Source organism: Neoarius graeffei, chromosome 7 (assembly GCF_027579695.1).
Source record: "Neoarius graeffei isolate fNeoGra1 chromosome 7, fNeoGra1.pri, whole genome shotgun sequence".
Lineage (NCBI taxonomy): Eukaryota > Metazoa > Chordata > Actinopteri > Siluriformes > Ariidae > Neoarius > Neoarius graeffei.
This window is the reverse complement of record NC_083575.1, coordinates 26454060-26473892: the sequence shown is the minus strand read 5'-3', so window position 1 is coordinate 26473892 and position 19833 is coordinate 26454060. Positions and strand designations below refer to the sequence as shown.

The 19833-nt window shown below is 40.9% G+C and overlaps 1 protein-coding gene across 1 annotated transcript in view; it reads right to left on the bottom strand.

Annotated features, from left to right (window-relative positions):
• The window catches only part of csmd1a (CUB and Sushi multiple domains 1a), an 800422-nt gene that overhangs the window by 330185 nt on the left and 450404 nt on the right, over positions 1-19833 (bottom strand). The window contains exons 12-16 of the mRNA XM_060924925.1: positions 13242-13424; positions 10916-11242; positions 4512-4706; positions 4229-4367; positions 3752-3939 (exon numbers count right to left, since the gene is read on the bottom strand). Of these exons, the coding sequence (XP_060780908.1) occupies positions 3752-3939; positions 4229-4367; positions 4512-4706; positions 10916-11242; positions 13242-13424 (1032 nt within the window). The remainder of the gene's footprint in view (positions 1-3751; positions 3940-4228; positions 4368-4511; positions 4707-10915; positions 11243-13241; positions 13425-19833) is intronic.

Here is a 19833-nt window from a genome sequence, read left to right as displayed (position 1 = left end):
TTTTATCATCACGCCTCGAAGATAACCTTAACGCATTTTTCTTTTCACAGCTTCTAACTAGATTAATACATCCAATAAGTAGCAGAGGCAATGCAGTTATACACCGCATGCTGTCTGAATCAGTTCATTGTGAGCTGTTAATATATTTTAAGTGAGTCTGTCCATCAGCTGCTCCTCTCAACCCTCCACCATGTTCTCTAGTGCTGTGCTCTCTCACTCTCTCTCACTCTGTCTCCTTATGCAGTAGAAAATATTATGACTGTCATTCAACCCCAGTCCAAAAATGAAAGTAATTTTCCAAATCACCTTAAACTGGTCATGAAGCTTTATGTTTTTTTTTTTTAAAGATCTAACTTTGCAATGGTTGGCATATCACTGATATACACACACACACACACTGGTTGGCATATCACTGATATATACACACACACACACACACACACACACTGGCCAATTTAATAGAAACACCAATTCATTTATGCAGTTATTCAATCAGCCAATCATATGGCAGCGACACAATGCATAAAATAATGCAGATCCAGATCAAGGGCTTCAGGTAATATTCACATCAAACAGCAGAATGGAGAAAAAAAAGTGATTTCTGTGACTTTAATGTGGCATGTTTGTTGGTGTCATATGGGCTGGCCTGAGTATTTCAGAAACTGATTCTGATCTCCTACACTGCAAAAAATGATATCTTAGCAAGTGAAAATATCTTGAAAATAGTTGAAACGATCAAGCATTTCCTATTAGAAGAATACAAAACACCAATTCTGAGATTAGTAAACCTAGTTCTGGATTGCAACCGACTTATTCTAAGATGTCTTATCAAGTAAAAATATCTGTCCATGCAGCAAGATCATTTCACTAGTATTAAGTAATTTCCTCCTCAAATTCAGTTTTCAATTTTTTGCAGTGTAGGATTTAAAACACAACAGTCTCTAGAGTTTACACAGCATTGTGTAAAAACTACTACTAATAATAATGGGGCGGCACGGTGGTGTAGTGGTTAGCACTGTCACCTCACAGCAAGAAGGTCCTGGGTTCGAACCCAGCAGCCGACGAGGGCCTTTCTATGTGGAGTTAGCATGTTCTCCCTGTGTCTGAGTGGGTTTCCTCCGAGTGCTCCAGTTTCCCCCCACAGTCCAGAGACATGCAGGTTAGGCTAATTGGTGGCTCTAAATTGACCGTAGGTGTGAATGTGAATGGTTGTTTGTCTCTGTGTCAGCCCTGCGATGACCTGGAGACTTGTCCAGGGTGTACCCCGCCTCTCACTCATAGTCAGCTGGGATAGGCTCCAGCTTGCCTGCGACCCTATAGGACAGGATAAGCGGCTACAGATGATGGATGGATGATAATAATAATAATAATAATAATAGACAGCATGGTGGTGTAGTGGTTAGCACTGTCGCCTCACAGCAAGAAGGTTCTGGGTTTGAGCCCAGCAGCTGTGTGGAGTTTGCATGTTCTCCCCGTGTCTGCGTGGGTTTCCTCTGGGTGCTCCAGTTTCCCCCACAGTCCAAAGACATGCAGGTTAGGCTAATTGGTGGCTCTAAATTGACCGTAGGTGTGAATGTGAGTGTGAATGGTTGTTTGTCTCTGTGTCAGCCCTGCGATGATCTGGCGACTTGTCCAGGGTGTACCCCGCCTCTCACTCATAGTCAGCTGGGATAGGCTCCAGCTTGCCCGCGACCCTGCACAGGATAAGCGGCTACAGATGATGGATGGATGGATGATAATAATAATAATAATAATAATAATAATAAACAATAGCATCCCCTGTGTGGAGGGTCTGCTGGCTGAAACACCTTGTGGATGAGAGAGATCAGATGAGAATGACCGGACTGCTGTGAGCTGACAGGAAGTCTATAGTGACTTAAATAAGCACACTTTTCAACTGTGGTGAGCAGAAAAGCATCTCAGAATGTACAACACATCAAAACTTGAGGTGGATGAGCTACACCAGCAGAAGACCACATCAGGTTCTACTCCTGTCAGCCAGAACAAGAATCTGAGGCGATCATGGCTCCAGATTCACTGAAACTAGAGAGATTATTTTTCCCCTCCCCCAAATCTTCAGCTGTACAGTTTCATTGAGCCTGTGACTGCTATAGACTCAGATTCCTGTTCTTGGCTGTCTGGAGAGGAACACAATGTGGTCTTCTGCTGTTGCAGCCCAGCCACCTCAAGGATCAATGTTTTGTGTATGCCGAGATGCTTTTCTACTCACCACGGTTGTAAAGAGTGATTATCAGTTACTATATTCTTCCTGGCAGCTTGAACCAATCTGACCATTTTCCTCTGACCGCTTTCATCCACAAGGTGTTTCCATCCACATTCTATGTCTGGACAGACACAGAATGTGGATGGAAACATATTGTGTGTGTAAATCCCAGGAGATCAGAAAAAGTTTATGAAATACTAAATCCAGTCGATCTGGCACCAAAATCCATGCTACAGTCACACGGCTTCTACATTCAGATGTTTGATGAAAACATTAAAGCTAGACAGCCTTTCGATTTCATAAAATCTGTGAAATTTAGTTCCCTCTGAAGTTTATTTCTGTAATATCTCACAAAATATCAGGTTATTCTGTGGCTGGGAAGTTGTTTAAGTTGAGCAAATAATGTGCATGAAATCGCTCGCTTCGTGCAGTCAAGCAGACAGAGGAAGTCAGTGTGCGCATGCGCAGGTTTACCTTGACCGTGCACTGACAGTTACATCATTCTGTCACTAAATGAACAGCTGATCACACCGAGGTGCTCGCTAACCTCCGATATTTATTAGTTTGGTCCTGCGTTTCCTTTCCTTTGCAACACAACATATTTTCTTCTCGCTTTCCGTTACTGTAGTCGGTCGGACACTCACGTCTGCCATTTTTCTCTCCTGTTTCAAATTTGCATCCCAGAATGCCTTGCGCGAACGGGGAATGCCCCCCACGTCATGCATGATGTAGTATCTTGAATTGAGTCATGGTGAAGCAGGAAAAAATAGCAGAGATTTTAGGGCCACGTGGCCCTGAATTCATTAATTGTTCTATTAGAAAAAACTAAAAAAATTGGAAGTCTGTGATTCGAATTCAGTAGCTTTCGATCCACCAAACAAAAATAATTGGGTGTCAGGGAAAATTCTTTTTATGACCTACACTTGAAAGATCTGAAAGGCAATCTAGCTTTAACTGCATGACTTTTTAAACATTGTGTAAATCCACGGACATCCTGTATTTTTACAGAAATGTGAATAGACATTTAGAAACAGGACGTTTTCATGACAAGATTATGTCCTAATGCTTGATTTGTAACATAGCTCACTTGACTGGAATCTTATCAACACATTATTAAAATTTAATCATGCTGTAAATCTCTAAACATCCTCTTGACTATCTGACTCGACAGCAGAGTTAATAATTCAGTAAGGTTAGTGATCTCTCACAGTTATCGACTGCCTCTCACTATTATTATTGGTCATGTTATACCAATCCTGATTCTACTGTCAAAACCCTCCAAACTTCCTATTCAATCTTGGAGAGGTTTAAATAACCGGAATGCAACACAAAACTCTTTTGTAACTAAGAAAATAAACAGCAGGTGAATGTGGGCAGAAGCACAAACCTCTTGGGAGACATGAAGCAGAAACAGCTCTTTTACCTGCTGTAAAGTACACTTAGTGCATTGTGTGTGAGCCAACAGCTTGCACACCTTGTCTAGTCCACTACATTTGGATTGAGGCGATGCCTCTGAGGCTGACTCACTCTCATAGCGGATCTGGAAGCCCTCGCTGGAGCGGCTGTTGTCAGTGGTGAACAGGAGGTACATGGAGCTTCCAGTGCTGATGAGGAAGTGGGGAGCCTGAGTGCCGTGGTACTCGCCAATCAGAGGGGACGAATTGGAAGGCCCATCTCGAATTTCCAGCGTATCATAATTAACCTCCGTTTGAAATCTGAATGAGGGAAGAGTGTCTGGTTATGGCCCTGATCATTAGCAGAATTACTCTAATGAGACAGTTTAGCTGTGAAAGATAATGGACAAAATGGTGGGAATTAAGTAGGTATGAAACAAAAAGGATAACTGCACAACCGACAGTTTGTGGGACTTCGGAAAACTAAACTTTTTTTTGTAATGTCATCATTTAAACTGAACTGGTATAGAATTCATAGCCATATTGGTCTAGTATTACGTGGGGGTGGGAGGATATAGATGTTAAGGTACTACAGCAGGGAATTGAATACCTATCAAAAGAAATCTTGATTGCATGATCCTTCCTGGCTTCGATCACCCATTCACAGTTGAGAGAGTCTTTGTAGTAGGCAGGCCAGCCAGGGGACAGCAAAACTCCTGATGGAGCAGTTAAATGCCCACCACAGGGAGCTTGTAAAAATGGAAGCAGAAAAAAAAAAATAGAAATACGGACGCATCTTTAACCCCAAAGACTATATATGAGATGAGTAAGGTGTGCACATCAAGCAGAAGACATTCCATTCTCTTCTAGAGCAATGTGACAATAAGGCCTACCTTCACAACGGGGCACAGCTGCATTCCATACCACATTACCATCCAGGATGACGCAAGTGATGGATTCCGAGCCGTGTGTTTTGATGAAGCCCTCGTCGCATGTAAAGAGGACCGAGCTTCCCAGTAAAAAGTGCTCTCCAAAGCGCTGGCCATTAATGGGGATGCCTGGGTCATGACATTCATTCTGGCCAAAGGCTGGAGTAGGAAGATGAAAATGAAAAACAATATCTCTGTCAAAAAAAATCTCAAACTGCACAATGCAGGTCACATTATTTCTTTGGGTTAAAATTGTAGACAGAAAAAAAGTGCCTGCTCCAAATACATCAACTCCTGACTGTAGTGACCTACTTTCCTTATCTGCAATCCAGTTCTGCATTTATATATATTTTTTTGTCTAACCACAATCTTAGGTTGGAGGACATAAGCTCTGACGACTTTTGTGTGTGTGTGTCTGTGTGTCCATTCAATTTTCCCCAAAAGGCAGATGTGCCTGGTGCTCTGAGTGGCACATGGGAGCTGGGTATGATTCTTCAATTATTTGCTGTGTGCAAAAGCTGCACTATAGAATCTCTGCAAGGCTGTTGTTTTTTTTCCTAACCCTCGTTTCGAGAGTAACATCTGGCTTGTGACAGGAAAACAACTAATGCATGGGAACCAACGGCCTCAGAGCAGAGCTCATAACCTGGTGGCCTTCTCCACTGTTCCACAGTGAGACATCGCTTCCTGCCTGAGATGGTCCAGGTTTCATCATTATAAGCCCCACTGTTGAGATATCAAAACACATGATCTTCTGACACGGACATCTCACAAACAACTGCTGTCATACAACCAGCCACCTGGGTGCATCTGTGCAAACAGAGACTTTCACATACTTACACCTACATGCACACACAGTTATTGGTAAAAAACATTTATTATGTTGTGGTGGTCATTTTTTTGGCATGGTTTGGGTGCACTTGTCCCCTTCAAGGAAAGAAGCACTGCAAATCAATACAAAGTATTCCTATGATGAAACATTTCTATCTGGACTCTGAAAAACAGGGATCCCAGCAGTAATTGAAAAAAATAGAGGAATGTAAGAAACTATCACCGGGCGGCACGGTGGTATAGGCTAGTGGTTAGCGCTGTTGCCTCACAGCAAGAAGGTCTGGGTTCGAGCCCCGTGGCCGGCAAGGGCCTTTCTGTGCGGAGTTTGCATGTTCTCCCCGTGTCCGCGTGGGTTTCCTCCGGGTGCTCCGGTTTCCCCCACAGTCCAAAGACATGCAGGTTAGGTTAACTGGTGACTCTAAATTGACCGTAGGTGTGAATGTGAGTGTGAATGGTTGTCTGTGTCTATGTGTCAGCCCTGTGATGACCTGGCGACTTGTCCAGGGTGTACCCCGCCTTTCGCCCGTAGTCAGCTGGGATAGGCTCCAGCTTGCCTGCGACCCTGTAGAAGGATAAAGCGGCTAGAGATAATGAGATGAGATGAGAAACTATCAGCAGGGGTCAAGGGGGCTGCCTGAAGCTGTTGAGATTTTAACATTTAAAGATGCTATAGAACACATTTTTTACATACAGTGGTGCTTGAAAGTTTGTGAACCCTTTAGAATGTTCTATATTTCTGCATAAATATGACCTAAAACATCATCAGATTTTCACACAAGTCCTAAAAGTAGATAAAGAGAACCCAGTTAAACAAATGAGACAAAAATATTATACTTGGTCATTTATTTATTGAGGAAAATGATCCAATATTACATATCTGTGAGTGGCAAAAGTATGTGAACCTCTAGGATTAGCAGTTAATTTGAAGGTGAAATTAGAGTCAGGTGTTTTCAATCAATGGGATGACAATCAGGTGTGAGTGGGCACCCTGTTTTATTTAAAGAACAGGGATCTATCAAAGTCTGATCTTCACAACACATGTTTGTGGAAGTGTATCATGGCACGAACAAAGGAGATTTCTGAGGACCTCAGAAAAAGCGTTGTCGATGCTCATCAGGCTGGAAAAGGTTACAAAACCACCTCTAAAGAGTTTGGACTCCACCAATCCACAGTCAGACGGATTGTGTACAAATGGAGGGAATTCAAGACCACTGTTACCCTCCCCAGGAGTAGTCGACCAACAAAGATCACTCCAAGAGCAAGGCGTGTAATAGTCGATGAGGTCACAAAGGAGCCCAGGGTAACTTCTAAGCAACTGAAGGCCTCTCTCACAACGGCTAAGGTTAATGTTCATGAGCCCATCATCAGGAGACCACTGAACAACAATGGTGTGCATGGCAGGGTTGCAAGGAGAAAGCCACTGCTCTCCAAAAAGAACATTGCTGCTCATCTGCAGTTTGCTAAAGGTCACATGGACAAGCCAGAGGGCTATTGGAAAAATGTTTTGTGGACAGATGAGACCACAATAGAACTTTTTGTTTTAAATGAGAAGCGTTATGTTTGGAGAAAGGAAAACAACACTGCATTCCAGCATAAGAACCTTATGCCATCTGTGAAACATGGTGGTGGTAGTATCATGGTTTGGGCCTGTTTTGCTGCATCTGGGCCAGGACAGCTTGCCATCATTGATGGAACAATGAATTCTGAATTATACCAGCGAATTCTAAAGGAAAATGTCAGGACATTTGTCCATGAACTGAATCTCAAGAGAAGATGGGTCATGCAGCAAGACAACGACCCTAAGCACACAAGTCATTCTACCAAAGAATGGTTAAAGAAGAACAAAGTTAATGTTTTGGAATGGCCAAGTCAAAGTCCTGACCTTAATCCAATGGAAATGTTGTGGAAGGGCCTGAAGCGAGCAGTTCATGTGAGGAAACCCACCAACATCCCAGAGTTGAAGCTGTTCTGCACGGAGGAATGGGCTAAAATTCCTCCAAGCCGGTGTGCAGGACTGATCAACAGTTACCAGAAACGTTTAGTTGCAGTTATTGCTGCACAAGGGGGTCACACCAGATACTGAAAGCAAAGGTTCACAACCTTTTGCCACTCGCAGATATGTAATATTGGATCATTTTCCTCAATAAATAAATGACCAAGTATAATATTTTTGTCTCATTTGTTTAACTGGGTTCTCTTTATCTACTTTTAGGACTTGTGTGAAAATCTGATGATGTTTTAGGTCATATTTATGCAGAAATATAGAAAATTATAAAGGGTTCACAAACTTTCAAGCACCACTGTAGATTTAACATAGAAAAGCAACAGAATTTAACCATAATGTGTATCTATTTGATGCCATATTTTGTAATCAATGACATAAGTGGCAAAAAAAAAATTATAAAACTTAGACGAAAATGTAGCTTTGAAGAATATACTTGCCTAAATATTCCACTGATTTTGTTATAACAATAGTATCCATAGTTCATTTGTTTATTTTTTTTGTTTCAAGTTAATGTCAAAACTAGGCTAATATAAGCCACATTCATTTTTCAAAAATCATGAACATGAGCAGAAATCAATGATTCAGTAATATTAGATATATACATATGTACAGCAAATACTGGAGATATTTGATGTAAACCTCTCTTTTTGAAAGGTTTCACTGCAAAGGAATTTAATGCTCTTTTCTGGGGTGCATTCTGTCTTTCCTCCAGTTTTCTCTGCTTTTGTTTCTCTGATCTTTCCTTCTGCTTTTCTGATGTTCCTGCAGTGCTCTGAGTTAAGTTCAACGCATTAGAAACAAAAGCACGAATGGAGTTAAAACATGTTTTCTAGCAAATGGGCGCAGCCATATTGTTTTCTTGTTCTATCGCGTACAGTCTCGCGGTCAGTGTTGCCAGATACTCCTGACGTTTTCCAGCCAAAAATATGTTCAAAACCCGCCAAAATGCACTTGAAACACCCCAACTGGGCGGAGAACCGCGCAATCTGGCAACACTGCTCGCGGTATTTACATCAATTTAACTTCCGAGTGTTCCGAATGTCAACGAGAACAAACGAAGCCGACGAAAACATCGCTAAACAAGCAAACCAAATCAGAACGTATTCTGCTGGTCATTTTACTTAAACATATTTTTAATGGATATACAAGAGATTTAAAAAAAAAAAACACTTTCGCTAGAAAATAGCGGAATTCCGCTAAATAGCGGACGTCTGGGATCCCTGGAAAAAGAACCTTTTTCCCTACAGGATATAATGCAAGTTTTACGATCATGTCAATTCAGAAGGGATATATAACCTCAATTTCAAAAAAGTTGGGACGCTGTGTAAGACATAAATAAAAACAAAATGCGAAAATTTGCAAATCATGGAAACCCTGTATTTCATTGAAAATCATACAAAGACAACATATCAAATGTTGAAACTGAAAAATTTTATTGTTTTTTGAAAAATATATGCTCATTTTGAATTTGATGTCAGCAACACGTTTCAGAAAAGTTGGGACAGGAGCAACAAAACACTGAAAAAGCTGTGTAATGTAAAAAAAAAAAAATAATAATCATTTGGTTAATTGTCAACAGGTCAGTAACATGATTGGGTATGAGATTGGGTATGAGACTCCCAGAGAGGCGGAGTCTCTCAGAAGTAAAGATGGGGAGGGGTTCACCGCTCTGTGAAAGACTGCATGGGCAAACAGTGCAACAATTTAAGAATAATGTCCCTCAATGTAAACTTGCAAAGAATTTGGGGGTTACATAATCTGTAGTACATAATATAATTAAAAGATTCAGAGAATCTGGAGAAATCTCTGTATGCAAGAGACAAGGCTGAAAACTGACACTGGATGCCTGTGATCTTCAGGCCCTCAGGAGACACTGCATTGAAAGCAGACACGTGTCTGTAGTGGAAATCACTGTATGGGCTCAGGAACACTTCAGAAAACCATTGTCTGTGAAAACAGTTCATTACTGCATCCACAAATGCAAGTTAAAACCAGATATAAACAATATCCAGAAACACCGCCACCTTCTCTGGGCCCGAGCTCTTTTATGATGGACTGAGGTGAAGTGGAAAATTGTCCCAAGGTCTGACGAATCAAAAGTAGAAATTCTTTTTAGAAATCATGGACACCACGTTCTCCAGGCTAAAGAGGAGAGGGACCATCCGGCTTGTTATCAGTGCACAGCTCAAAAGCCAGCATCTGTGATGGTATGAGGGTGCATTAGTGCACATGGCATGGGTAGCTTGTACATCTGGGAAGGCATCATTAATGCTTAATGATATATACACGTTTCAAAGCAATATGCTGCCATCCAGACAAAATCTTTTTCAGGGAAGGCCCTCCTTCTTTCAGCGAGACAATGCCAAACCGCTTTCTGCACATATTAAAACTGCATGGCTTCATAGTAAAAGAGTCCAGGTGCTAAACTGGCCTGCCTGCAGTCCAGACCTGTCTCCCATTTCAAATATTTGGTGCATTATGAAATGTAAAATATGACAAAGGGGACCCCGAACTGTTCAGCAACTGAAATTGTATATCAGGCAAGAATGGGACAACATTTCTCTTTCAAAACTACAGAAATTGGTCTCCTCAGTTCCCAAACTTTTACAGAGTGTTGTTAAAAGTAGAGGTGATGCAACACAGTGGTAAACATGCCCCTGTTCCAACTTTTTTTGAAATGTGTTACTGACATCAAATTCAAAATGAGCATATATTTTTCAAAACACAATAAAATTTCTCAGTTTAAACATTTGATATATTGTCTTTGTACTATTTTCAAGGAAATATAGGGTTTCCATGATTTGCAAATTATCGCATTCTGTTTTTATTTGTGTTTTACACAGTGACCCAACTTTTTTTTGGAATTGTACATATATGGAATTACCTGTACCTCATCTATTTTTTTTCTACTGGTCAATTTATAGAAGGTTCACTGAACAGTCGATGACTTCACTTTGATACAAAAGACTTCAAGTTAAAACCCTAATGAAGTCAGAAATGATGCTCACACTCAACTAGATACTTGCAGAATCTGTGTTGAGGTGCAATGAAGCTGTTCTGACAGCATGTGGTGTCCTATCACCTTACTGAGATGTTATATGCAGGTTTTTCCTTTCATTTGTCCCTCTATATGCATAAAACCCTTTAACAGATGACAAATCTAGAATATGGGGCAGTGGTGGCTCAATGGTTAAGGCTCTGGGTTACTGATCAGAAGGTCAGGCGTTCAAGCCCCAGCCTCTAGTAGGCCCTTGAACAAGGCCCTTAACTCTCTCTCCTCCAATTTCAATAAGCATGTGACTATTTTATATGAGCAAGACAGACTCAGTGTGCTGCTACCATGACTGGACAGCATAATGAAATGTTTTTTATCTTCTTCAGCTCACTTTAGCACAAATTTCTCCACCAAACAATGTAAAATGATTACACTTAAGGACAACTAGACATTATACAGGACATCTCCCTGTGATTCACTCAGGAAAATAGAACAACATCTCAAGAGAAAAGGCTGGTAATTAAATGAAGTGTTTACTCGTGTAGGTGATGTTGAAGCCCTTCCCCGTGTTGGAGTGGTCTGACTGAAACTCGAGACGCATGATGTTGCCATTACTGGCAATCTGCGAGGGAACGTCCTTCCCAGAGAAGGTGCCAAATGTGGTGGGCTCGGGCATCCCATCATCTTTTACAGTGAGATAGTCAAACTGAGGCTCCACGTCGAAGTCACTGAAAATGAGATGGATCCGACTGCCTGCCTCGGCGATGATGAGCCACACACAGTTCATGTTGTTGCCATACCCTTCGGGGTAGTTGGGGGAGAGGATGATGCCCGATGGCGCAGTGAAATTGAAGAAGCAGGAGACTGCAGAGGAAAGGAGAGAAATGGGAATAACCATCCATGCCATTCATTATCCATTTGCACTAAGCAATGTCTATTTTCATTTCTGAAGCATTCATGAAGAATTTATTTGGTTGCTTTTGAGTTCCACCCAAAATTGTACAACATGAGGAAGTAGGCAGTTCTTAAAGGAAAAAAAAAACAAGCTTGAAAAGCTTTTTAATCATTATTATTAACGTGATCTTCAGTGCTGTACAGGATGTGAACATATTTAGTTAACATTATCCTACATTACCCACAATCTCATTTGATTACCCACTGAGGTGCTTGAGGAATTTCGCCCATCTGATGAGCATGATACAGCAGCACTTTAGTCCTTTAGGCCAAGTTTACATTAGACCATATCTGTCTCATTTTCTTCGCGGATGCACTGTCCGTTTACATTAAACCGCCTGGAAACGCCGGGAAACGGGAATCCGCCAGGGTCCACGTATTCAATCCAGATCGTGTCTGGTCCGGTGCTGTGTAAACATTGAGAATACGCGGATACGCCGTGCTGACCTCTAGCTGGCGTCGTCATTGGACAACGTCACTGTGACATCCACCTTCCTGATTCGCTGGCGTTGGTCATGTGACGCGACTGCTGAAAAACGGCGCGGACTTCCGCCTTGTATCACCTTTCATTAAAGAGTATAAAAGTATGAAAATACTGCAAATACTGATGCAAATACTGCCCATTGTGTAGTTATGATTGTCTTTAGGCTTGCCATCCTTCCACTTGCAAGTGGTAAGTGACGCGCATGCCCGACATGCACTGAGATCACACACACAGCGGCTCAGTCCCAAATCACTGCTCGTGCGCTATACTCGCGCGCTCTGTGAGCTGCGCAGGGCCGGAGTGCGCACCCTCCAGAGGGCACTCGCTGTTCAGGGCGGAGTGATTTGGAGCGCAGGATGCCTGCGGAGCCGAGCGTATCCGTGTATTGGCGTTGCTATGTGCACGCGAATCGTGTATTGGCGTTGCTGTGTGCACACTAATCATTTTAAAAACGTTAATCTGATGATCCGCTGATACGGTCTAATGTAAACCCCACCTTAGTCTGTCTGGCCCTCTCACCTCCTCATCTGTACACTCTGCTCAAACCAAACAATGCTTCAACTTTCATGCGTCAACGCCACCGTGCTTGTCAGGTCGTAGATCGCAAACTAGCTGAGCCAAGTTTCTGCTGTAAGTCAAATGCATTATTAAGCTGTAAAAAAAAAAAGAAAGAAAAAAAAGGGTCCAATATTTGTTGATGCATTTCTTGTTAATGCCTTTGAATGCTGTTGGAAAATGGTGGGTGAAAAAAACAAACAAGCAAAAAAAAAACATAATAATAATAATAATAATTGATCCTTTCTTTTCAGGAGCTAACACCAAAGCATGACCTCATACGCTTGAGATTTGTGAAATTTTTTTCTGTTAATGAACACCCTGGGAACTGCACATAACCACTTCCTTCTCACAGGAATACCGGTACTCAAAATACAGCACAAACCAACACATTAACACCAGAAACACTAAAGACATAAATATTTCTCTGTAAACATATTTAGTACTTCTCAGGTAGAGTTTTCCTTGAACCAAGACTAGAATTTGAGAATAAGGTGCTTGGTTGATGCAAGAGATGATTCAAGTGGTCTGAGCTTGGCTTGGACCCAAAAGTCAACAAACAATAGCAAAATGATTAATTCACAGGGTGCCTGCTCAAACAACAAAGCACTCAGACATGGAATAAAACATCTTACAATAAACACATTGCCAACATAACTAGAAGCTTGCTGTATCGTTCCTCTAAAAACATGGCATACGAAACAAATGAGGTTATAATAGATCACCAAAAGTGTCAGCTTAGAAACGGCAGCCAACACGCTGCCATTCGGATTGGCGTCGTCGATCTGTCAAGCCTCTCCAGTGCAGTGTGTTCATCATTCTAAATGGCAGAACGTTAATTATGGATGCACATTTTGGAAGAGGACTTACAGACGCAGCTGGGTTTGTTTCCAGACCATTGGTTGTTTTGCTGGCATGATATAGTCCTCTCTCCGACCAGCTCGAAGGCAGCCTGACACTCAAAGGTCAACACGTCGCCGTGCAGAAAACTGTCTCCCTTGCGCTTCCCATAGGCTGGGACTCCTGGGTCTCCGCACCCTCCTTTGTCAATCTCTGTCAGAAAAAAAAAAGAAAGAAATAGTCAGTTCCAGAATTACAGAATTATTGGCAGCCCACTTACAGAATATGACCTGCAAAAGGCAGGTAATGGATTAAAAAATGACATAAGCAGGTACAATAGTGTGGTGTTTGATAATACAGTGGTGCTTGAAAGTTTGTGAACCCTTTAAAATTTTCTATATTTCTGCATAAATATGATCTAAAACATCATCAGATTTTCACACACGTCCTAAAAGTAGATAAAGAGAACCCAGTTAAACAAATGAGACAAAAATACTATACTTGGTCATTTATTTATTGAGGAAAATGATCCAATATTACATATCTGTGAGTGGCAAAAGTATGTGAACCTCTAGGATTAGCAGTCAATTTGAAGGTGAAATTAGAGTCAGGTGTTTTCGATCAATGGGATGACAATCAGGTGTGAGTGGGCACCCTGTTTTATTTAAAGAACAGGGATCGATCAAAGTCTGATCTTCACAACACATGTGAAATCTCCTTTGTTCGTGCCATGATACACTTAAAATGCTGCATTCCAGCATAAGAACCTTATCCCATCTGTGAAACATGGTGGTGGTAGTATCATGGTTTGGGCCTGTTTTGCTGCATCTGGGCCAGGACGCCTTGCCATCATTGATGGAACAATGAATTCTGAATTATACCAGTGAATTCTAAAGGAAAATGTCAGGACATCTGTCCATGAACTGAATCTCAAGAGAAGGTGGGTCATGCAGCAAGAGAATGACCCTAAGCACACAAGTCGTTCTACCAAAGAATGGTGAAAGAAGAATAAAGTTCATGTTTTGGAATGGCCAAGTCCTAACCTTAATCCAATCGAAATGTTGTGGAAGGACCTGAAGCGAGCAGTTCATGTGAGGAAACCCACCAACATCTCAGAGTTTAAGCTGTTCTGTATGAAGAAATGGGCTAAAATGCCTCCAAGCCGGTGTGCAGGACTGATCAACAGTTACTGGAAACGTTTAGTTGCAGGTATTTCTGCACAAGGGGGGTCACACCAGATACTGAAAGCAAAGGTTCACATACTTTTGCCACTCACAGATATGTAATCTCATCTCATTATCTCTAGCCACTTTATCCTGTTCTACAGGGTCGCAGGCAAGCTGGAGCCTATCCCAGCTGACTACGGGCGAAAGGCGGGGTACACCCTGGACAAGTCGCCAGGTCATCACAGGGCCAACACATAGACACAGACAACCATTCACACTCACATTCACACCTACGGTCAATTTAGAGTCACCAGTTAACCTAACCTGCATGTCTTTGGACTGTGGGGGAAACCGGAGCACCCGGAGGAAACCCACACGGACACGGGGAGAACACGCAAACTCCGCACAGAAAGGCCCTCGCCGGCCACGGGGCTCGAACCCGGACCTTCTTGCTGTGAGGCGACAGCGCTAACCACTACACCACTGTGCTGCCCCAGATATGTAATATTGGATCATTTTCCTCAATAAATAAATGACAAGTATAATATTTTTGTCTCATTTGTTTAACTGGGTTCTCTTTATCTACTTTTAGGACTTGTGTGAAAATCTGGTGATGTTTTAGGTCACATTCATGCAGAAATATAGAAAATTCTAAAGGGTTCACAAACTCTCAAGCACCACTGTCAGTGCTTTTTTGCAATAGGTAGGCTATTGGCTCTTAAGGCAATCTTCTTGTCTGGACCAGAATATTTAAGCCTTAAAACCGGTTGCTTCAAGCAGAAAGTTAACTTTTATCTGTAGATGGATCTTTTAGAAAGGTAATGACCCCCAACAGTGTAAATCTCTGCAAAAAGTGTTGCTGGAACAAAATCAGTTAAAACCCTGTGGTCTGAAGACCACATGCACAAATCTATGAATATAAAGCAGCTTGAAATGGACAAGTATCTAGCATCCTTCTCTAAGTGTTCTTCCACCTTGTTAGACACAGAAAAAAAAAAAAACCTTGATACTGTTTTTTCTCTACATCGAAAGCTTCATTTAGAAAGCAGTACTATAATTTGCAGAAGAACACAAGCAAAGAAAACAAGAGTCATCTGGAGATGAAATGCCCCCACATGAAACCCCACTCCAAATTTTCCTAAGTTGAATTGGTTGCCATGGAAATATGAAAAAAAAAATCACAGAAATCCCAAAATGTCAAAAGGCACAACTCCTCTAGTCACTTAACATAACTGTCAAGTTTCATGAAAAAAAAAAAAATCCTAATAGTTTTTGAGTTATGCTCCGGAAACTAAAATGCTTACAGATGGATGGACAGAGCGATAGCTATATCCCTCTGCATTATATGCTAGGGGGATAAAAAGGGTAAACTATATTTTAGATTCCTGTTTATGTCTAATATGAGGTTGCTATAGCCTATCTGTGTCAAGGTTCGACGTGTTGTGTGTTCCGAGATGCTTTTCTGATCGCCACAGTTGTAAAGAGTGCTTATTTGAGTTACCGTCAGGTCAAAGCAGGTCTGATCATTCTCTTGTGTCCTCTATCAACACCAAGGTGTCCCCCCCTCCCATAAAATTCTCATTCATTGGATGTTTTTGTTTTAGAGACTTGTGTGAAAATGGCAAAAGATCAAGAGTTTCTCTAAGAATTTTATTTTCATGATGGGACCAATTACTGTGAACTTGACTGCAAGGTTTATTTGTCCGAAATATATCTTAAATTCTGTGATTCAATAAGAGGAATGCAGTTTCATTCAGTGGGGTAGAATTTGGTCCAAAAAGAGATAAATATACGTGTACAAGAAAAAAAAAACTGTAACTCTTTACCCAAATGAAAAAGAAAGAGAACAAAAGACAGCAATTGCCCATATTAAACAGCATTTGCCTTCGTTTGTGTGAACCATTTCAACAATGCATTGACTGGTTGAGTAATTCCCCAACACACTGTCTTTCACAATGATAAAGCTTGTTTTAGGAGGATTAAAGATCTTTCCTCATAGGAAACGCTTTGCATTCTGGGTGAATAATTGCCTTCAGCAAAGATGTGGACGTCGCACAGAGACAGGGTGTGAAGGTGAAAGACTGCCCTGCTTCCACACACCTTCTTTCATTTCCATAAGCTCGGGTGGATGGTTTTATTTTGCTCTATTGCATTCTACTTTTCTTTCTTAGATTCATGCGTTCATTCATTTTTTAATGCTGGAAAAAAATAAAATGAGCACTTCACTGACCCAGCCAGCCTGTAGCTAATCTAGAAAGAAGTTTTTCTCCACAAGGTGTTAAGTACAATTAAAATACCTTTGAAGCCGCCAGGGGCAATTATTGGTCAGATCTGCAAAGGCGAGGTGTCTATCGGCTTCAAATTAAACCCATACTGATCTTATGATTGAGAAGCCATTGGCTAAGTGTACAATTAGCCTAATCCTTGCCAGTTTGGAAACATTTCTTATCTTACTAGAAATCAAAAACAGCGAGCAATAATAATACTCACCAGAGGATTAATGTACACTTTTAGCAAGTGGTGTTAAATCAAAATTAATGCTAACAAAATTCGTCAATAATAATCTCATCTCATCTCATTATCTCTAGCCGCTTTATCCTTCTACAGGGTCGCAGGCAAGCTGGAGCCTATCCCAGCTGACTACGGGCGAAAGGCGGGGTACACCCTGGACAAGTCGCCAGGTCATTCAATAATAATAATAATAATAATATGTTTACCTGGCTAAAATTCCATTTGTTGCCAGATGTGGTTTTACTTGTGCACAAGTAGACTGGACCGTGTTAAATGCTAAGTGTCTAAATGCATCATTGATTAATTTGACCATCTTTAAAACAGCAGACTGCACATGATCCACAACAGAGTCACAAATTGAGCTTTTAAGAAGAGATCTCACTTCATGTTACACAATAATTTGTAAATTTGTTCTCGCTTGCTGTGTATCCAAGAGTATTAATGGTCCATAATAATCAGTTTAAACGTCTCAGCTGTGTTTTTGAAACATCAGTTCGATGTAATCTAGCAAATTAAGCATTATATTACTCATGCAAAAGCATATAATCAGCTTTTACTATCCAAATCTATCTATACTCATACTATTTGTGAAGTCTTACTGAGTTACACGATATGGCTTAAGGTGTGTCGACACCTGAAGACCACATGCATATGTCATTCTTCCCCAAACTGTTGCCACAATTGTATAGGGTGACTTAGTATGCTGTTGCAGTGCCATTTCCCTTCACTGGAACTAAGAGACTGGAACCAAACCTGTTCCAGCATGACAGTGGCACTGTGCAAAAGCGAGACCCATGAAGACATGGTTTGCCAAGGTTGTAGTAGGAGAACTCGAGTGTCCTGCACAGAGCCCTGACCTCAACCCCACTGAACACCTTTGAGATAAACTGGAACTCCAACTGTACCCCAGAATCCTCGCCTGACGTCAGTGCCAGACCATGAATGCTCTCATTGCTGAATGAGCACAAATCCCAACGGCCACGCCCCAGAATCTAGTGGAAAGCCTTCCCAGGAGTGTGTAGATTAATATACTAGCAAAGTGGGAATAAATCTGGACTGGAATGTGCAAAAGCACATACGGGTGTGATAGTCAGGTGTCCACAATCTTTTGGGCATAAAGTGTATTTTGGAAGATCCAAGCCATAGTTACTTATTGTATTGGAGACTTTTCTAGATTCCTGCTGTCAGACTATGCATGAGAAACCACATCAACATACTGTACACTACCGTTCAAAAGTTTGGGGTCACTTTGAAATGTCCTTATTTTTGAAAGAAAAGCACTGTTCTTTTCAACGAAGATCACTTTAAACTAATCAGAAATCCACTCTATACATTGCTAATGTGGTAAATGACTATTCTAGCTGCAAATGTCTGGTTTTTGGTGCAATATCTCCATAGGTGTATAGAGGCCCATTTCCAGCAACTCTCACTCCAGTGTTCTAATGGTACAATGTGTTTGCTCATTGCCTCAGAAGGCTAATGGATGATTAGAAAACCCTTGTACAATCATGTTAGCACAGCTGAAAACAGTTGAGCTCTTTAGAGAAGCTATAAAACTGACCTTCCTTTGAGCAGATTGAGTTTCTGGAGCATCACATTTGTGGGGTCGATTAAATGCTCAAAATGGCCAGAAAAATGTCTTGACTATATTTTCTATTCATTTTACAACTTATGGTGGTAAATAAAAGTGTGACTTTTCATGGAAAACACAAAATTGTCTGGGTGACCCCAAACTTTTGAATGGTAGTGTAACATGTCATTATTGTCATGGCATTTGGAATCTCTGATGTAAGGAATAAAACATGACAGGGTGTGCTGTTATAGGTAATTATTATACATATAGGACACTTTTTTCAATGGAATAAAAACTTATTCTATTCCCTTCTAGCGGGTTTCATTCATTTGGTTCGATAGCATGCAATATTGTTAGCATATCGCTTATCCTACGTGTATTATGTCACTCTACCCAATGGAGAATGAGCACTGAATATGGTTTACGATATTGCATGGTTGTCAAGACAACATGATGTCACACGTTGGAGACGTAAAACTTCCATGCTAGCGAACAACTGTGACAATTTGTAAATAAATATAGCTGCCAGGTTTGCTTCATTAAATACAGAAGATTTTGAGAGAATTTTGAAAGAGAAAGATGCGTTGAACATCCGAAAGGAATGTATAATAATAATAATAATAACAATAATAATAATAATAATAATGGCTTGCTTTTTTGTGGTATATCAGATATATTCCATTCAGCTAGCATGATATTGAACTCATCTTTGACTCGTTCAATATCATGCTAGCTGAATGGAATATATCTGATATACCACTCAATACCAATATTATTTAATTATTCTACATTCCACATTACATTGAACATGCAATTACATAATTTCCACTAACATTAGCAATTAAGAGTTTATAATGCATTTCTTTTCTCAAAAAAGCAAAATGCACCATCAGTGTTATAGATACAACCAACGAATGTGACCTTGATGGCTGTTCTAAAGTTAATAGATCAGTCAAGTATTTTAAACCAGTGAAGTGATTGACTTTATTATACCCCCACTCTGAAGGAGGGGGGTATACTGGTTTACCTCTGTCTGTCCGTCTGTCCATAACACCCATTTTCTCAGCAACCACAAATCACAGCCACTTGGTACCAAACTTCAGCTTGGGCTTTTATACCATGTATACCATTTTCAGGTCTGTCGCACATCAACTTCCTGTTTACTGACTGAATTTATTTACTAAACATATAGCGTGGATTTACAAAATTTTCGTAACATTTTTCTGAGCAACTACAAATCACAAATGCTTGATATTTGGTACCAAACTTCAGCTTGGGCTTCTATACCATGTATACCATTTTCAGGTCTATCACACATCAACTTCCTGTTTACCGACTGACTGTATTTACGAAACATATAGCGTGGATTTTG